Raw genomic sequence first — 21006 nt, 5'->3', positions numbered from 1 at the left:
CTTCCATCTGGTGCCTCTGAGATGTCTCGCTGCAGCATCTTCACTGAAGATTCATGGTCCTTCCTGGTTCGTTGCTTCACGGCGCCCGGCTCTCCAGACGAATCACTAATCTTTGTCCGAGCCTCGTGCAGCTCCTCGTCTCTGCAGATGTACGGTGACAGCGTGCGAAAATGTAATTAAAACATGCCATGTTGAGATGTCCAGTTCACCCACACACACACACACACACACACACACACACTCTCACGTCATGTCACGTCACACACTGTCACCTCAGTAGCCTGGTACTGGTCTCTGGCCTGCTCCGGTTTGCTGTGTACACCCCTGTTGGTTAACGCAGCACGCTCCAAGCTCCGGGCCAGCCTCTTATTGTCCACTTTGGCTGCATCCAACTCTAGCTGGACACACACACACACACACACACACACACACACACACACACACACACACAAACACACCATGTTATATACACAGTTTGAATTACACAAAGGCAAAAATGATCTGCGAGCCACTTGCACCGAGTGACAACTTTGAGTTCCCATAAGTCGCACACAGTAGGAACAGTACATGGCACCTTCATTACAGTTTGCCTAGATCTCAGTATTTAACGGTATACAACGCTACATTCGTCCACGTTTGTTGTTATTTAATTCAGCAGAACTGATTTGGGAATAGAAACCATGTGAGCACACCAATCGACTGAAATAAAACAGATTTAGTTTGGCCACTACGCTTCAAGTGGTGGCGAATTGATCTACTGCGCACGTTTGGAGCACGACCTCCAGGCTAACTGTATGAACACGACTGCTATGCGTCCGTAGTTGTCGTTGTATGCGTCCATTTGAGAGTATAATCGAGGAGTTTTAGAGGAAGAGTTCAGCATCTTGGCAAATAAGACTAATTCTTCTCCCTCTTACAGCAAATATGAAGCTACAGTCAGCAGCTTCTTAGCTTAGCTTAGCATAAAAAGGCGGGGGGGAACAGCTAGCATGGCTGCGTCCAAAGGAAACAGTTTAAGGAGCGCCTCTTATGAACCCAAAGACATTTCTACTGTCAAACTGTCGACTGCTTAGTTTCCCAGTTTGATCCGAGTTTATGTCGTCGACCCTGCGTCACAGACTCCTCGGCTCTGATTGGTTGTCCAAGGCCGGTCGCGGTGGGATCTTGCAGATGCCTTTAGGAGCAGAAGGTGGAGCTACGTGAATTTTTCAGATCGTCTGTCTCATTGTGTCTCATCTCATCTTCAGCCTCTTATCCAGGGTCGGGTCTCGGGGGCAGCAGCTTTAGCAGGGGACCCCAAACTTCCCTTTCCCGGGCCACATTAACCAGCTCTAACTGGGGGATCCCGAGGCGTTCCCAGGCCAGTGTGGAGATCTAATCTCTCCACCTGGTCCTGGGTCTTCCCCGAGGCCTCCTCCCAGCTGGACGTGCCTGGAACACCTCCCTAGGGAGGCGCCCAGGGTTCATCCTTACCAGATGATCCTGAACCACCTCAACTGGCTCCTTTCAACGCAAAGGAGCAGCGGCTCTACTCCGAGTTCCTCACGGATGCTGAACTTCTCCCCCTCTCTCTAAGGGAGACTCCAGCCCCCCTCCTGAGGAAACACATTTCGGCCGCTTGTACCCACGACCTGGTTCTTTGGGTTCTGACCCAGCTTTCATGACCACAGGTGAGGGTAGGAACCAGGACTGACCGGTAGATCCAGAGCTTTGCCTTCCGGCTCAGGTCTGTCTCCCCTAATTTCTGCTTTGCCTTGAGAAAATGCACATTCTTTAATTTAGTTTCTAAGGTATTTTTGCAAAATCTGAGCAACAAAAAAGTATATATATACATTTCTAATGAGCAATATCAGTGTCGTCAAACAACGTATATAAAGTGTGTGTACGAGTGCACCCATTAAAGTGATGCTGTGTCCTCTCAGCTCGGTGAGTGAGTAGATGCCAAGAGACGCCGGAGTTTCTCTCCCTCTACTTGGTGTTTCCTGACGTGTGTGTGAGCCTGCAGCCCTGCACAGAGGGAAAAACAACCCGTATACATCCCCAGGTACACGCACGCTTTGCCTCTCGGTCTTCTTTGTAAACCGTATTCACCTCTCACCTGTCCTTCTTGAGTGTGTCCAGCTCCCGCTCTGCCCCCCCCAGCTCCTGCTGCAGGGTCTGACTGTTGAGTGGGAGTCTGGCGTGGGAGGCCAGGATGTTTTCAAGGGTTTGCGTGACCCGCCCTGCAGGACCGCAGACACGCTTCAGAACCTCCAGCTCCCTGACCTACATCACCAGACACATGACTGATGATGGTCAAAAAGAAATATCTGTGAAAACGACATTAAAGCACTGTAGGTATGTGCAAACGTGACCTGAGCCGCCTGTTCTCCTCCTGCTGACTCTGTAAGGCCCAGCTCACAGGTGCCACCTCCCCCTGACAGTCACAGGTTCGATTCTGGACTACCTCGGCCTCACTGAGTCAGGTCTCCAGGCGGCTGCTCTCCCCCTCAAGCTTAGTGACAACGAGACACAGCTGGTGTCCAAGGAGAGAAGAGACGGGGACACAAAGGAGTGTCAAACGGACAGATCTATCATATCGGCCTTTCAGAGACATAAACGACTGATAATGACACAATTGTTATTAAGCCATTTACTTTTATTTATTTATTTATTTTAATGGTGAGAAATTGACTGATACTGAACATACAGAACTATTTAGTTATTTATATTTATTTTATTTTATTTAAATAGTAAACAATGAATTGATACTGAACATACAATACTATTAAATTATTTATTTTATTTTAATGTATTTTATTTTATTTTATTTAAACGGTTAACAATTGACTGATACTGAACATACAGTTATATTTAGTTATTACTTTTATTTTATTTTATTTAAATAGTCAATTTATCGATACTGAACACAGCAATATTTAGTTGTTTATTTTATTTTATTTTATTTAAATGGTGAAGAATTATTATTAGAATAAGAATTGTTTAGCTTTGTCTAATCATTTTTTTTATATTAAAGTATTATTATTTAGCTTTATCTAGTAATATTTTTATTTTATTATTATTATTTATATTTATCTAGTCATTTATTTATTTTATTTTAATTTTATTCTCAATATTATTATTTAGATTTGTCTAGTAATTTATTTATTTTATTATTATGAATATTATTATTATTATTTATTTTTGTCTAGTCATTTATTTGAATTTTATTCTTAATATTGTTATTTAGATTTGTCTAGTTATTTATTTATTTTATATTATTATTATTATTATTCAGATTTGTCTAGTTTATTTTATTTTTATGTTTTTATTATTATTAAGCTTTGTCTAGTAATTTATTTATTTTATTTTTAGTTTATTTTTCTTATTAAGATTTGTCTATTAATTTTATTTATTTTATTTTATTATTATTATTATTATTATTATTATTATTTAGATTTGTCTAGTTATTTATGTATTTTATTTTTAATTATGCTTTAGCTTTGTGTAGTCATTTATTTATTATTTCGCTTTATCTAGTCATTTATTTTTTAATTTTATTTTTTTATTACATTCAGCTTTGTCTGGTAATTTATTTTATTTATTTAATTATTATTCCGCTTTATCTTGTAACTCATTGATCTTTATTTGCATGCACCTGTATTGATGCTGTCGGTTGTTTATATTAAATATAAAACTTATATTGTAACCTGTATTATTTGTTTAAAACCTTTGTGACAAAAATAAAGAAATCACGTGACTCCACAGCCGTCGCGTGGAGCTCGTGCGCCCTCGTGTGGCAAAGGCGCGCGCGAGCTCCTGCGACACAAACGGTTTCACTTTCTCTTCTCAGGAAGTGAAACCAAAAGTTTCAAGAGAGGAGATGAACCTCCCTCTGTGAGCGGATCAGCATATTAACACATTCATCATATTCATAGAAATTCATACATTTATTATTTTATTGTTTTATTATTTTGAGTTGATGGAGAACAAGGAGGCGACGCGCACGTGCGGTCAGTGGTGAGTCTGTCTAATGAAGTCTTATTGTGTTTAGGAGCAGATTCACTGTATGGACAGGATCCATGAGGATGCAGTTACAGTTCCTTATTATTTAGCTGTAATATAATCATATATGTATATTAATTATGATTAATAACTGTACCCAGAGCAGCGCGCGGGGGTTAAAGTCCTGCAGGTGAATTCATGAAAATCTATTTTTAGATTAGAAAGAAACTGGAAACCATAACAAACATTACTTATTTTATTTTAATTTTATTCTGAATATTATTATTTAGAATTGTCTAGTTATTCATTTATTTAATTTTATTATTATTATTTAGATTTGTCTAGTAATATATTTATTTTATTTTTATTTTATCTTATTATTATTATTATTATTATTATTATTTAGCTTTGTCTAGCAATTTATTTATTTTATTTTTATTTGATAATTTTTTAGATTTGTCTAGAAATTTATTTATTTTATTTTTATTTTATTTTTATTATTAATATTATTATTTAGATTTGTCTAGTAATTTATTTATTTTATTTTTATTTTTATTATTATTATTTAGATTTATCTAGTAATTTATTTTATTTTATTTTAATTATTATTATTATTTAGATTTGTCTAGTAATTTATTTATTTTATTTTTATTATTATTATTTAGATTTATCTAGTAATTTATTTTATTTTAATTATTATTATTATTTAGATTTGTCTAGTAATTTATTTATTTTATTTTTATTATTATTATTTAGATTTATCTAGTAATTTATTTTATTTTATTTTAATTATTATTATTATTTAGATTTGTCTAGTAATTTATTTATTTTATTTTTATTATTATTATTTAGATTTATCTAGTAATTTATTTTATTTTATTTTAATTATTATTATTATTTAGATTTGTCTAGTAATTTATTTATTTTTTATTTTATTGTTATTATTTAGATTTCTCTAGTAATTTGTTTACTTTATTTTTTTATTATTATTTATCTTTATTTTTCTCACATTACTTGTGAATATCTAGTTGAGTTTGCCCTAATAAGTGCTTGAAGCAGAGGCGGATCAATGCACAAGCTGCAGCCTCGGGGCCCCAGGTGTGCAGGGGCCCCAGGTGTGTGCAGGGGCCCAGGTGTGTGCAGGGCTGCCAGGTGTGCAGAGGCCTCAGGTGTGCAGGTGTCCCAGGTGTGTGCAGGGGCCCCAGGTGTGCAGAGGGCCCAGGTGTGCAGGTGTCCCAGGTGTGTGCAGGGGCCCCAGGTGTGCAGGGGCCCCAGGTGTGTGCAGGGGCCCCAGGTGGACCAGTGTATTCCCATTTTTTTAATCTACCTTACTGGGAGGAAAATCTTTCCTCCTATCGGGGCCCTTAGAAACATTTAAAAAAATTGTCTCTGATTGGACAGATATGGGACACGTTTACCCAATCAGCTGCCGTCATGTGGCCGGGTTCATAAGGTCATTTTTGTCACTGTTACTATGGTTACTACACAGTGTAGAGGCAAAATGTGATAGTAAAACACAACAACAAATGATTTACTGTTGTATATATTTTATTGTAGTGGACATATTCTCTCACATGTCCACATATTTCTACTATATTTATATAATACACATGTTTTTTATTATATTTTGCATTTACAAGTTGATATTTCCTGCGTTTCTCTCGTCTTTAAGCCACAAAGACGTCGCAGAAGTCAACTTCGCTCTGCATGAGACGCACTGCAGCCGCTTCCTGTGCCTCTGTCCCGACTGTGATGAAGCCGTTCCCAGAGAGCACCTGAGCCAACACAGGGAGGAGCAGCACACCGTGGTACACACACACACACACACACACACACACACACACACACACGCACACTCACACACACACACACACACACACACCTGAGTCACATGAAGGTGTGTGTGTGTGTGTGTGTAGTTTCACAGTCGTTTGTTTGCAGGCGAGATGCTCCAAGTGTAACCAGAGGGTGGAGCGTGGTCACCTTAAGGATCATGAGGTAAACCCGGGGGTTCTGTTGGTGCCGTTAGCCCGGACCTAAGGTGTTGCACAGTATAATGATTTTGTTGCATTATGGGAAATGTAGGCTCTGTCTCTGCTCTGTGTCCCCAGTCGGACGATTGTGTGGAGCGCCTGCAGAGCTGTCAGTTCTGTGAGCTGGAGCTGCCGTGGAAGGGGCTGGACGAGCACCTTGTGGCGTGCGGGAGTCGTACCGAACTCTGCAGGGACTGCAACCGCTACGTCACCCTGAAGGACCAGCCCCAGCACGGCTTAACCTGCTCAGCTACCGACAACGCCTCAGGACCCCCTCTAACTGCCAACAAACCACCACCAAGTAGTAAGGGCGCACTCACACTGTCCATCCGTACCGTGCCCAAACAGGTTTTACGGGTAAAGTCTAGTTCCTTTGACCAGTGTGAGTGCAACCGTAACGCGCCTAGGAGCGGTACGCTTGCCGGCCACGGACCGTTTGGGAGAGGTGGGCTTTAGTAAAGCACGTTTGCACATGTACGAGCACGAGCACGAGCATGAGGCCTACGGCGGTTCTTACTTCATTTCCTGTGCGCCTGTTGGGACGTAGAAAAAAGAAGGAGGGACAATGCGCGGACATTTCAAACAATGGCGGTGAAAGGTTCACGTTGGTGTGATGCGGAGGTGGAGTGTTTACTGCAGATTTGGTCGATGAAAAGATTCAAAAACAGTCGACAAGACGCACAAAAACTCAGAGGTCTACGGAAAGATCTGGAAACAAAGCCACGCATCGCCATGACGTCAGCAATGCGCGTGACGTGTTACGGCGTGATGACGTATAGGCAGCAAGAAGCATTCTCCGAGGCCCAGGTAGTGTGAGTACAAACGGGCCTGGAGGGGGGACAAGGACCCTAAAGCACGGGGCGCGGGACGGAGGAACAGTGGGAGTGCGCCCTAAGCCTCACACAAACACCAACTAACTTTAACCGCATGTTCTCTTGAACTATTTCCGCATCTGTTTTCTTTTCACAGCACGAATAACAGTGAGTTGTAGCAGATGTACGGCGTCATTTCCAGCTGAGGACATGGAGGAACATGAGGTATAAATCTTTTGTAAGCGTTTCATAGAATAGCACTTCTGAAAAAAGGTGTACGGGCACTCAGAAATGTTTGCACGCGTGCTGCGATTCAGGTCACGTCAAATGTATTTATAAAGCAAAGCACGTTGAGCAGAATGCTCCGCAGACCCGAGCAGAATCAGCAAAAACAAGCGTTAACATAAACATGAACGCACACAGGTACAAGTAACAGTTAAACCCCTGAGTGCACTGATGGAGCAAAGGTGCACGCCACTGCTGTGGTTCCACACACATATTTTAATACGCATCACTCACTCACTTACATGCATATAATGCCCATCAAGGCTTTGACACTCCCTCAAGGTGGATTTTGCCTTTTTCAGAATAGGATTTATTTTAAATGAGATGTGGAAACACAGCTACAGCCTCGTTTTAAGCCTGAATCCACTGTGCAGCATTTTTCCCAGACATGTCTCAGGTTATTTGGTCCAAGTCCCAAGTCACTTCTTTTTTTACCCAAGCCGTGACGTTCTCCCTAAACCTAAATTGTTTTTATGCTTTAACCTTTAACCTTAATCACACTGTTGTTACAACATAAAACATAAAGTTACAACTCTAACTTTTCATTCTGCCGATTGGGTTGATTAGTGACATCAGTCGTTATCAGGCAACAGAGTTGTGATGGAACAGCTTGTGTCTGGCTAACGTTAGCTAGCTAAGGAATTGTGAGGAAACAGATTGTATCTGGCTAACGTTAGCTAGCTACAGTGTTGTGAGGAAACCGATTGTATCAGGCTAAGATTAGCTTGCTAAGGAATTGTGAGGAAACCGATTGTATCTGGCTAACATTAGCTAGCTACAGTGTTGTGATTGAACAGATTGTATCTGGCTAACAGTAGCTAGCTCAGGAATTGTGAGGAAACAGATTGTATCTGGCTAACGTTAGCTAGCTACAGTGTTGTGATGGAATCTGGCTAACATTAGCTAGCTACAGTGTTGTGATTGAACAGATTGTATCTGGCTAACAGTAGCTAGCTCAGGAATTGTGAGGAAACAGATTGTATCTGGCTAACGTTAGCTAGCTACAGTGTTGTGGGGAAACCGATTGTATCTGGCTAATGTTAACTAGCTAAGGAATTGTGAGAAAACAGATTATATCTGGCTAACGTTAGCTAGCTACAGTGTTGTGATGGAACAGCTTGTATCAGGCTAATGTTAACTAGCTAAGGAATTGTGAGGAAACCAATTGTATCTGGCTAACGTTAGCTAGCTAAGGAATTGCGAGGAAACGTATTGTATTTGGCTAATGTTAACTAGCTAAGGAATTGTGAGGAAACAAATTATATCCGGCTAACGTTAGCTAGCTACAGTGTTGTGAGGAAACAGATTGTATTTGGCAAACGTTAGCTAGCTACAGTGTTGTGAGGAAACCGATTGTATCTGGCTAATGTTAGCTAGCTACAGTGTTGTGAGGAAACCGATTGTATCAGGCTAACGTTAACTAACATCAGCCCCCTTGAACAGAGGCACTTAAATCCGAATGAGTCTGAGACTGAGTCAGAACTTTAGGCAAGTTTTGCTTTAAGTCCAAGTCACAATGACTCAAGTCCACATGTCTTGTCTTCATCCCTTAAACCAGCTGGAGTGCGTAGCAGCAACCAGGCTGGAAGATGAAGAGGCTGCACCAGAGGAGGAAGAGGAAGACGATGAGGATGAGGATGAGGAAGAGGGTGAGGAAGGGGATGATTTGTCCGGACAGGGGTTAAACAGTGCCTATAAATCCCACTCCCTGTCAAACGGACCCAGCAGAGGTCCCTGGTGTGGTGCAGGTGACCCCGACCAGATCAGCACCTGCCCCCACTGTCATCTGGCCCTGCCCCTCATCACACTACGCTGGCACACGGTAACGTTCCTGCATCACGCCACATTTGTATTTACGTCGTTAAAACGTTCCTCTCCTGAAAGGTTAAACCTTCTTTCTGTGTGTTTTCAGGTGAAGTGCCAGATCCACGTTAACCTGCAGTAAAGAGAGACGGAGAGCTGTGATCCAAGTGTCATCAGGGATGGAAGACGAGCGCTTGGGCCGCTAAAACCCCGTGTCGTTATTTCATGAAAGTGTTTTTTGAAGGTTGAAGGTTTACATTTAGTTTTTAGTGAGTTTAGTTTTACGTTGAGCTTTATGATACAATAGTATGATACTTAGTTTTGGGACCCGAAAGTGTCGTGGTCTCAAAAGAGTAGTACTACCAGACCATGTGCTAAGGCGGAGGAGAGGAGGAGGCGAGGAGGATGGGGAGGAAGATGAGAGGGGGAAGAAGAGTGGAAGAGAGGAGGGGGAGGGGAGGGGAGGGGGAGAGGAAGAGAGGAGGAGGAAGAGGAGTGGAAGAGAGGAGTAGGGGGAGGAAGAGAGGAGGAGGGGGAGGAAGATGAGGAGGAGGGGGAGGAAGAGAGGAGGAGAAGGGGAGGAAGATGAGGGGGGGAGAGGAGGAAGAGGAGTGGAAGAGAGGAGGAGGAGGGGGAGGAAGATGAGAGGAGGAGGGGGAGGAAGATGAGAGGAGGAGGGGGAGGAAGATGAGAGGGGGGAGAGGAGGAAGAGGAGAGGGGGGAGAGGAGGAAGAGGAGGTGAACAGAGAGGGTCCTAGAGGGCGGGGCTAAAGCACAGGTGAACAGAGAGAGGGTCCTAGGGGGCGGGGCTAAAGCACAGGTGAACAGAGAGAGGGTCCTAGGGGGCGGGGCTAAAGCACAGGTGAACAGAGAGGGTCCTAGGGGGCGGAGCTAAAGTTGACAGCAGAATATTAATAAAGCACACAGAGAACGAAGTCGGAGTAATTTAATATATGCTGATATTTTATTACAGTACTTTTCATTGCAGGTTCAGAAGTAAAACTCACTTTTTAGTACAAAACAACATAAATTGGCCTATATCATTGATTCCAGCGAGCCGATAACATTCAGTCTCTGCGTGGGTGAAAGTTCACAATCATCAAATTAAATCACAATAATCTGGTGAACGTTAAAAATACAATCAATGGAAAGCAACAGTCGCTCCAAAGGCACTTTCTGAATCCATAGTTCTCTGATTTATATACTTATACATCTTTTCTCAGCACACACACCAACAATAAACAGTAACGTGACAATCTATACGTATTTATGCGTCAACAATAAACATTACAGTGCAACGTGTCTTCTCTGTGATACGACCATCAGTGTTTAAAGGAATGGATCATATATGTTTTAATGAATGCGCTGAATAAGGTGCTGCTGGGCTAATGACGCTGCTAGCTTAAAGTGAGCCACAGGTCGAATGCTACACAACATGATTATATTTATATATTATATAATAAAGATAAATGTGTCAAGTGCTTCAGGAACAACTGGAGTTAATAAAAATACTGTGAGAGTCCTCTTATCTTCCTACGCAGCCCATTCACAACACTGAAGGGAAGTGTTCGTCGTACAACGCATTTTAAACCATGAATAAACTCAGCGTACGTTCTACAGCGATGCTTTAGGGCAGGGGTGTCAAACTCAGGTCTGTGGGCCAAATCTGGCCTGTGGTGTAATTATATTTGGCCCCCAAGATCATATCAAGGTTCTGTGAGAGCTGGCCCGCGAGTATAAAACACATACACGTCTACTTTTCTGTTGACAAACATGAGCATCCATGCTACCAGTCTCTGCAGACACACTGAATCCACCCCTCCCCCAATAACGACCCAAAGAAAGATGGAGGACAGGAGCTTTCAGCAGCGGTGGGAGGCAGATGATCTGTGTGTGAAGGTAAAGAGCTGTTTGTCACCGTGGCTGTAACCAAAGAATCAAACAGAAGAAACATCACGACAAGAACAAGGAGCTGCACTGGAAAGGTTCAACGTTACACATCTGGAGAGAAGGGACACATGCACATTTGAAGTCTTTTTTTTAGTAAAGAAAGATGAAAAAACAACAAAAAAGTGATGAAACAACCAAAAACGTGACAAAATTACTAAAAACGGATGAAAAACACCACAAAAACGTGACAAAACGACTAAAAACAGACAAAAAAACAGCACAAAAATGTGACAAAATTACTAAAAACAGACAAAAAAACAACAAAAATGTGACAAAATTACTAAAAACATACAAAAAAACACCACAAAAATGTGACAAAATTACTAAAAACAGACAAAAAAACAGCACAAAAATGTGACAAAATTACTAAAAACAGCACAAAAATGTGACAAAAATACAAAAAACAGCACAAAAATGTGACAAAATTACTAAAAACAGCAAAAAAATGTGACAAAATTACTAAAAACAGCACAAAAATGTGACAAAATTACTAAAAACAGACAAAAAACACCACAAAAACGTGACAAAATTACTAAAAACAGACGAAAACACCACAAAAACGTGACAAAATTACTAAAAACGCCACAAAAACGTGACAAAATTACTAAAAACGGATGAAAAACACCACAAAAATGTGACAAAATTACTAAAAACAGACAAAAAACACCACAAAAATGTGACAAAATTACGAAAAACAGACAAAAAAACACCACAAAAACATGACAAAATGACTAAAAACGGACAAAAAACACTACAAAAACGTGACAAAATGACTAAAAACGGACAAAAAACACCACAAAAACGTGACAAAACGACTAAAAACAGACGCGAAACACCACAAAAACGTGACAAAATTACTAAAAACAGACAAAAAAACAACAAAAATGTGACAAAATTACTAAAAACAGACAAAAAACACCACAAAAATGTGACAAAATTACTAAAAACAGCACAAAAATGTGACAAAATTACTAAAAACAGACAAAAAACACCACAAAAATGTGACAAAATGACTGAAAACACCACAAAAATGTGACTAAATTACTAAAAACGGATGAAAAACACCACAAAAATGTGACAAAATTACTAAAAACAGACAAAAAAACACCAGAAAAATGTGACAAAATGACTGAAAACACCACAAAAATGTGACAAAATTACTAAAAACGGATGAAAAACACCACAAAAATGTGACAAAATTACTAAAAACAGACAAAAAAACACCAGAAAAATGTGACAAAATGACTGAAAACACCAGAAAAATGTGACAAAATTACTAAAAACACCACAAAAATGTGACAAAATTACTAAAAACACCACAAAAATGTGACAAAATTACTAAAAACAGCACAAAAATGTGACAAAATTACTAAAAACAGCACAAAAATGTGACAAAATTACTAAAAACAGACAAAAAACACCACAAAAACGTGACAAAATTACTAAAAACTGACGCAAAACACCACAAAAACGTGACAAAATTACTAAAAACGCCACAAAAACGTGACAAAATTACTAAAAACGGATGAAAAACACCACAAAAATGTGACAAAATTACTAAAAACAGACAAAAAACACCACAAAAATGTGACAAAATTACGAAAAACAGACAAAAAAACACCACAAAAACATGACAAAATGACTAAAAACGGACAAAAAACACTACAAAAACGTGACAAAATGACTAAAAACGGACAAAAAACACCACAAAAACGTGACAAAACGACTAAAAACAGACGCGAAACACCACAAAAACGTGACAAAATTACTAAAAACAGACAAAAAAACAACAAAAATGTGACAAAATTACTAAAAACAGACAAAAAACACCACAAAAATGTGACAAAATTACTAAAAACAGCACAAAAATGTGACAAAATTACTAAAAACAGACAAAAAACACCACAAAAATGTGACAAAATGACTGAAAACACCACAAAAATGTGACAAAATTACTAAAAACGGATGAAAAACACCACAAAAATGTGACAAAATTACTAAAAACAGACAAAAAAACACCAGAAAAATGTGACAAAATGACTGAAAACACCAGAAAAATGTGACAAAATTACTAAAAACACCACAAAAATGTGACAAAATTACTAAAAACACCACAAAAATGTGACAAAATTACTAAAAACAGAAAAAAAACACCACAAAAATGTGACAAAATTACTAAAAACAGACAAAAAAACACCACAAAAATGTGACAAAATTACGAAAAACAGACAAAAAAACACCAGAAAAATGTGACAAAATGACTAAAAACAGACAAAAAAACACCAAAAAAAGTGACAAAATTACTAAAAACACAAAAAAACACCACAAAAATGTGACAAAATTACTAAAAACAGACAAAAAAACACCAAAAAAATGTGACAAAATGACTAAAAACGGATGAAAAACACCAGAAAAACGTGACAAAATTACGAAAAACATACAAAAAACACCACAAAAATGTGACAAAATGACTAAAAACACCACAAAAATGTGACAAAATTACTAAAAACGGATGAAAAACACCACAAAAATGTGACAAAATGACTAAAAACACCACAAAAAAGTGACAAAATTACTAAAAACGGACAAAAAACACCACAAAAATGTGACAAAATTACTAAAAACACCACAAAAATGTGACAAAATTACTAAAAACGGATGAAAAACACCACAAAAAACTGAGAAAATGACTAAAAACAGAGAAAAAACACCACAAAAATGTGACAAAATTACTAAAAACAGAAAAAAAACACCACAAAAACGTGACAAAATTACGAAAAACAGACAAAAAAACACCAAAAAAATGTGACAAAATTACTAAAAACAGACAAAAAAACACCAAAAAAATGTGACAAAATGACTAAAAGCGGATGAAAAACACCAGAAAAACGTGACAAAATTACAAAAAACATACAAAAAACACCACAAAAATGTGACAAAATGACTAAAAACACCACAAAAATGTGACAAAATTACTAAAAACAGACAAAAACACCACAAAAGAGTGACAAAATTACTAAAAACGGATGAAAAACACCACAAAAATGTGACAAAATTACTAAAAACTGACGCAAAACACCACAAAAACGTGACAAAATGACTAAAAACACCACAAAAACGTGACAAAATTACTAAAAACACCACAAAAAAGTGACAAAATTACTAAAAACGGATGAAAAACACCACAAAAATGTGACAAAATGACTAAAAACAGACAAAAAACACCACAAAAATGTGACAAAATTACTAAAAACGGATGAAAAACACCACAAAAAACTGAGAAAATGACTAAAAACAGAGAAAAAACACCACAAAAATGTGACAAAATGACTAAAAACAGACAAAAAACACCACAAAAATGTGACAAAATGACTAAAAACAGCCGAAAACACCACAAAAACGTGACAAAATGACTAAAAACACCACAAAAACGTGACAAAATGACTAAAAACACCACAAAAACGTGAGAAAATTACTAAAAACACCACAAAAATGTGACAAAATGACTAAAAACACCACAAAAATGTGACAAAATGACTAAAAACACCACAAAAACGGGACAAAATGACTAAAAACTGAGGCAAAACACCACAAAAACGTGACAAAATGACTAAAAACGTGACAAAATGACAAAAAACACCACAAAAACGTGACAAATTGACTAAAAACACCACAAAAACGTGACAAAATGACTATAAACGGATGAAAAACACCACAAAAACGTGACAAAACGACTAAAAACAGACGAAAACACCACAAAAACGTGACAAATGACTAAAAACACCACAACAACGGGACAAAATGACTAAAATCGGATGAAAAACACCACAAACACGTGACGAAATGACTAAAAACACCACAAAAATGTGACAAAATGACTAAAAACACCACAAAAACGTGATAAAATGACTAAAAACACCACAAAAACGTGATAAAATGACTAAAAACACCACAAAAACGGGACAAAATGACTAATAACACCACAAAAACGGGACAAAATGACTAAAAACACCACAAAAACGGGACAAAATGACTAAAAACACCACAAAAACGTGACAAAATTACTAAAAACAGACAAAAAACACCAGAAAAACGTGACAAAATGACTAAAAACACCACAAAAACGTGACAAAATGACTAAAAATAGACGAAAACACCACAAAAACGTGACAAAATGACTAAAAACAGCACAAAACCGTGACAAAATGACTAAAAACACCACAAAAACGTGACAAAATGACTAAAAACACCACAAAATGTGACAAAATGACTAAAAACGGACTGAAAACACCATAAAAACATCTGTACAGACGGGAAACGTGCATGTGTTTATATTTGGCCCAGTGTGGATCGGAGTGTGACACCTCTGCTTTAGGGAAAGTGCACAGAATAACACGAATAATCATCTGCGTTTAAATAAAGAACAAAGAACAAGTCTTCAGAAGAGTTAAAAACATCAGCGTCTCTCTTCACTTCTGTCTCAGAGGGTTTATTCTAGTCATTAACGACAGAGAGCGATCTGGAGAGGAGAACGCAACGAGTTAAACACGGTTAATCACATGTTTACAAATGTTAAATCACCAAAAATAAAAGTTTAATGTGTAATTACGTCGTAATTCTAGTGTAAAATCACCCCAAGGTCCTTTTCAGCACTTACACTCAGTTTTTTTTCCTGTATAAACTATTAACGGAGAAATCCAGGAGAGACGCTAACAGCCGGACGTGGCTAACAGTGATTAGCTCGGGGCAGCACGGTGAAGGCATTCAAAGGTCTTTTTTAACCACTAATACTGCTGAAAATAACAGCAAACCTCTGCAGCAGCATGAGAAGAGTCCCTACACACAAAACAAAGCACCAATGGGCTCCTTCCAAAATGAAAACAGACGCAAAACACCACAAAAACGTGACAAAATGACTAAAGACGGATGAAAAACAACACAAAAACGTGACAAAATGACTAAAAACAGACGCAAAACACCACAAAAACGTGACAAAATGACTAAAAACGGATGAAAACACCACAAAAACGTGACAAAATGACTAAAAACGGATGAAAACACCACAAAAACGTGACAAAATGACTAAAAACAGACGCAAAACACCACAAAAACGTGACAAAATGCCTAAAAACAGACGCAAAACACCACAAAAACGTGACAAAATTACTAAAAACAGACGCAAAACACCACAAAAACGTCACAAAATGACTAAAAACAGACGCAAAACACCACAAAAACGTGACAAAATGACTAAAAACAAACGAAAACACCACAAAAACGTGACAAAATGACTAAAAACGGATGAAAACACCACAAAAACGTGACAAAATGACTAAAAACGGATGAAAACACCACAAAAACGTGACAAAATGACTAAAAACAGATGAAAAACACCACAAAAACGTGACAAAATGACTAAAAACAGACGCAAAACATGCTTTGTTTTGTGTGTAGGGACTTGTTGTGGAAATGGATCCAGGAGAGTCGCTAACAGTCGGACGTGGCTAACAGTGGTTAGCTCTGGGCAGCACGGTGAAGGCATTCAAAGGTCTTTTTTAACCACTAATGCTGCTGAAAATAACAGCAAACCTCTGCAGCAGCATGAGAAGAGTCCCTACACACAAAACAAAGCACCAATGGGCTCCTTCCAAAATGAAAACAGACGCGAAACACCACAAAAACGTGACAAAATTTCAAAAAACAGATGAAAACACCACAAAAACGTGACAAAATTACTAAAAACAGATGAAAACACCACAAAAACGTGACAAAATGACTAAAAACAGACGCGAAACACCACAAAAACGTGACAAAATTACTAAAAACAGATGAAAACACCACAAAAACGTGACAAAATGACTAAAAACAGACGCGAAACACCACAAAAATGTGACAAAATGACTAAAAACAGATGAAAAACACCACAAAAACGTGACAAAATGACTAAAAACAGATGAAAACACCACAAAAACGTGACAAAATGACTAAAAACAGACGCAAAACACCACAAAAACGTGACAAAATGACTAAAAACAGACGAAAACACCACAAAAACGTGACAAAATGACTAAAAACGGATGAAAACACCACAAAAACGTGACAAAATGACTAAAAACGGATGAAAAAAAACACCAAAAAAAGTGACAAAATTACTTAAAACAGACAAAAAAACACCACAAAAATGTGACAAAATTACTAAAAACAGACGAAAACACCACAAAAACGTGACAAAATGACTAAAAACGGATGAAAACACCACAAAAACGTGACAAAATGACTAAAAACGGATGAAAAAAAACACCACAAAAATGTGACAAAATTACTAAAAACGGATGAAAAACACCAGAAAAACGTGACAAAACGACTAAAAACAGACGAAAACACCACAAAAACGTGACAAATGACTAAAAACACCACAAAAACGTGACAAAATGACTAAAAACGGATGAAAAACACCACAAAAACGTGACAAAATGACTAAAAAACACCACAAAAACGTGACAAAATGACTAAAAACACCACAAAAACGTGACAAAATGACTAAAAACAGACGAAAACACCACAAAAACGTGACAAAATGACTAAAAACACCACAAAAACGTGACACAATTACTAAAAACACCACAAAAACGTGACAAAATGACTAAAAACAGACGCAAAACACCACAAAAACGTCACGAAATGACTAAAAACACCACAAAATCGTGACAAAATGACTGAAAACACCACAAAAACGTGACAAAATCACTATAAACAGACGAAAACACCATAAAAACGTGACAAAATGACTAAAAACACCACAAAAACGTGACAAAATTACTAAAAACACCACAAAATCTTGACTAAATGACTAAAAACACCACAAAAAAGTGACAAAATGACTAAAAACAGACGAAAACACCACAAAAACGTGACAAAATGTCTAAAAACACCACAAAAACGTGACAAAATTACTAAAAACACCACAAAAACGTGACAAAATGACTAAAAACACCACAAAAACGTGACGAAATGACTAAAAACAGACGAAAACACCACAAAAACGTGACAAAATTACTAAAAACACCACAAAATCGTGACAAAATGAATAAAAACACCACAAAATAGTGACAAAATGACTAAAAACACCACAAAAACGTGAGAAAATTACTAAAAACAGACGAAAACACCACAAAAACGTGACAAAATGACTAAAAACACCACAAAAACGTGACAAAATGACTAAAAACAGACGAAAACACCACAAAAACGTGACAAAATGACTAAAAACAGACACAAAAACGTGACAAAATGACAAAAACAGATGAAAACACCACAAAAACGTGACAAAATTACTAAAAACAGACGCAAAACACCACAAAAACGTGACAAAATGACTAAAAACGGACGCAGAACACCACAAAAACGTCACGAAATGACTAAAAACACCACAAAATCGTGACAAAATGACAAAAACAGATGAAAACACCACAAAAACGTGACAAAATTACTAAAAACAGACACAAAACACCACAAAAACGTGACAAAATTACTAAAAACACCACTAAAACGTGACAAAATCACTAAAAACAGACACAAAACACCACAAAAACGTGACAAAATGACTAAAAATGGATGAAAACACCACAAAAACGTGACAAAATTACTAAAAACAGACGAAAACACCACAAAACGTGACAAAATGACTAAAAACAGACGCGAAACACCACAAAAATGTGACAAAATGACTAAAAACAGACGAAAACACCACAAAAACGTGACAAAATGACTAAAAACACCACAAAAACGTGACAAAATGACTAAAAACACCACAAAAACGTGACAAAATGACTAAAAACAGACGCAAAACACCACAAAAACGTCACGAAATGACTAAAAACAGACGCGAAACACCACAAAAACGTGACAAAATTTCTAAAAACAGATGAAAACACCACAAAAACGTGACAAAATTACTAAAAACAGACGAAAACACCACTAAAACGTGACAAAATGACTAAAAACACCACAAAAACGTGACAAAATGACTAAAAACACCACAAAAACGGGACAAAATGACTAAAAACATTCACAAAAACGTGACAAAATTACTAAAAACACCACAAAAACGTGACAAAATGACTAAAAATAGACGAAAACACCACAAAAACGTGACAAAATGACTAAAAACAGCACAAAACCGTGACAAAATGACTAAAAACACCACAAAAACGTGACAAAATGACTAAAAACACCACAAAATGTGACAAAATGACTAAAAACGGACTGAAAACACCATAAAAACATCTGTACAGACGGGAAACGTGCATGTGTTTATATTTGGCCCAGTGTGGATCGGAGTGTGACACCTCTGCTTTAGGGAAAGTGCACAGAATAACACGAATAATCATCTGCGTTTAAATAAAGAACAAAGAACAAGTCTTCAGAAGAGTTAAAAACATCAGCGTCTCTCTTCACTTCTGTCTCAGAGGGTTTATTCTAGTCATTAACGACAGAGAGCGATCTGGAGAGGAGAACGCAACGAGTTAAACACGGTTAATCACATGTTTACAAATGTTAAATCACCAAAAATAAAAGTTTAATGTGTAATTACGTCGTAATTCCAGTGTAAAATCATCCCAAGGTCTTTTTTGGCGCTTACACTCAACGGAGAAATCCGGAGAGTCGCTAACAGCTAGACGTGGCTAACAGTGATTAGCTCGGGGCAGCACGGTGAAGGCATTCAAAGGTCTTTTTTAACCACTAATGCTGCTGAAAATAACATCAAACCTCTGCAGCAGCATGAGAAGAGTCCCTACACACAAAACAAAGCACGAATGGGCTCCTTCCAAAATGAAAACAGACGCGAAACACCACAAAAACGTGACAAAATGACTAAAAGCAGACGAAAACACCACAAAAACGTGACAAAATTACTAAAAACAGATGAAAAACACCACAAAAACGTGACAAAATGACTAAAAACAGATGCAAAACACCACAAAAACGTGACAAAATGACTAAAAACGGATGAAAACACCACAAAAACGTGAAAAAATGACTAAAAACAGATGAAAAACACCACAAAAACGTGACAAAATTACTAAAAACGGATGAAAACACCACAAAAACGTGACAAAATGACTAAAGACGGATGAAAAACAACACAAAAACTGGACAAAATGACTAAAAACAGACGCAAAACACCACAAAAACGTGACAAAATGACTAAAAACGGATGAAAACACCACAAAAACGTGACAAAATGACTAAAAACGGATGAAAACACCACAAAAACGTGACAAAATGACTAAAAACAGACGCAAAACACCACAAAAACGTGACAAAATGACTAAAAACGGATGAAAACACCACAAAAACGTGACAAAATGACTAAAAACGGATGAAAACACCACAAAAACGTGAAAAAAATGACTAAAAACAGACGCGAAACACCACAAAAACGTGACAAAATTTCTAAAAACAGATGAAAACACCACAAAAACGTGACAAAATTTCTAAAAACGGATGAAAACACCACAAAAACGTGACAAAATGACTAAAAACAGATGAAAACACCACAAAAACGGGACAAAATGACTAAAAACAGATGAAAACACCACAAAAACGGGACAAAATGACTAAAAACAGATGAAAACACCACAAAAACGTGACAAAATTACTAAAAACAGACGCAAAACACCACAAAAACGTGACAAAATGACTATAAACAGACGCAAAACACCACAAAAAGTCGGACGTGGCTAACAGTGGTTAGCTCGGGGCAGTATGGTGAAGGCATTCAAAGGTCTTTTTTAACCACTAATGCTGCTGAAAATAACAGCAAACCTCTGCAGCAGCATGAGAAGAGTCCCTACACACACAACAAAGCACCAATGGGCTCCTTCCTTTGGGATTGACTTTGGTAATCCACTGTAATGGACTTTACTATGAGAGGAGCTGGTACAGGGGCCAGTAGGTAAGTCTTTAAACACTCTTTTAATAAACTCTGGCTTCACTAACTACGCTGTTGGTGCTTTGTTGTGTGTGTAGGGACTCTTCTCATGCTGCTGCAGAGGTTTGCTGTTATTTTCAGCAGCATTAGTGGTTAAAAAAGACCTTTGAATGCCTTCACCGTGCTGCCCCGAGCTAACCACTGT

At 37.8% G+C, this 21006-nt stretch overlaps 2 protein-coding genes across 2 annotated transcripts in view; one reads left to right on the top strand and one right to left on the bottom strand.

The window, feature by feature from the left end:
- The first annotated feature begins 3866 nt into the window (after positions 1–3866).
- Positions 3867–9178, top strand: xaf1 (XIAP associated factor 1). The gene is made up of 7 exons (XM_083914582.1): positions 3867–3999; positions 5657–5792; positions 5926–5982; positions 6096–6321; positions 6987–7054; positions 8673–8936; positions 9027–9178. The coding sequence occupies exons 1-7, from the start codon at positions 3962–3964 to the stop codon at positions 9057–9059; spliced, it is 822 nt and encodes a 273-aa protein (XP_083770708.1). The 5' UTR covers positions 3867–3961; the 3' UTR covers positions 9060–9178.
- Positions 9179–9844: 666 nt separating this feature from the next.
- The window catches only part of LOC310946845 (inositol polyphosphate 5-phosphatase K-like), a gene marked incomplete at its 5' end in the record, with an annotated part of 23477 nt that continues 12315 nt past the window's right edge, over positions 9845–21006 (bottom strand). The window contains one exon of the mRNA XM_083913412.1: positions 9845–10840. Coding sequence (XP_083769538.1) covers positions 10704–10840 — 137 coding nt within the window. The 3' untranslated portion in view covers positions 9845–10703. The remainder of the gene's footprint in view (positions 10841–21006) is intronic.

Source organism: Echiichthys vipera (assembly GCF_963691815.1).
Source record: "Echiichthys vipera genome assembly, chromosome: 5".
Classification (NCBI taxonomy): Eukaryota; Metazoa; Chordata; class Actinopteri; order Perciformes; family Trachinidae; genus Echiichthys; species Echiichthys vipera.
This window is presented reverse-complemented; position numbering and strand designations above follow the sequence as displayed.

What these genes read in the sequence shown, in the direction of transcription:
- xaf1 (XM_083914582.1), top strand. Translation starts at nt 3,962, where the DNA reads ATGGAGAACAAGGAGGCGACGCGCACGTGCGGTCAGTG. An exon ending in AGGACATGGAGGAACATGAG is followed by an intron (nt 7,055 to 8,672) that starts GTATAAATCTTT and finishes CCCTTAAACCAG; the next exon opens with CTGGAGTGCGTAGCAGCAAC. An exon ending in TCACACTACGCTGGCACACG is followed by an intron (nt 8,937 to 9,026) that starts GTAACGTTCCTG and finishes GTGTGTTTTCAG; the next exon opens with GTGAAGTGCCAGATCCACGT.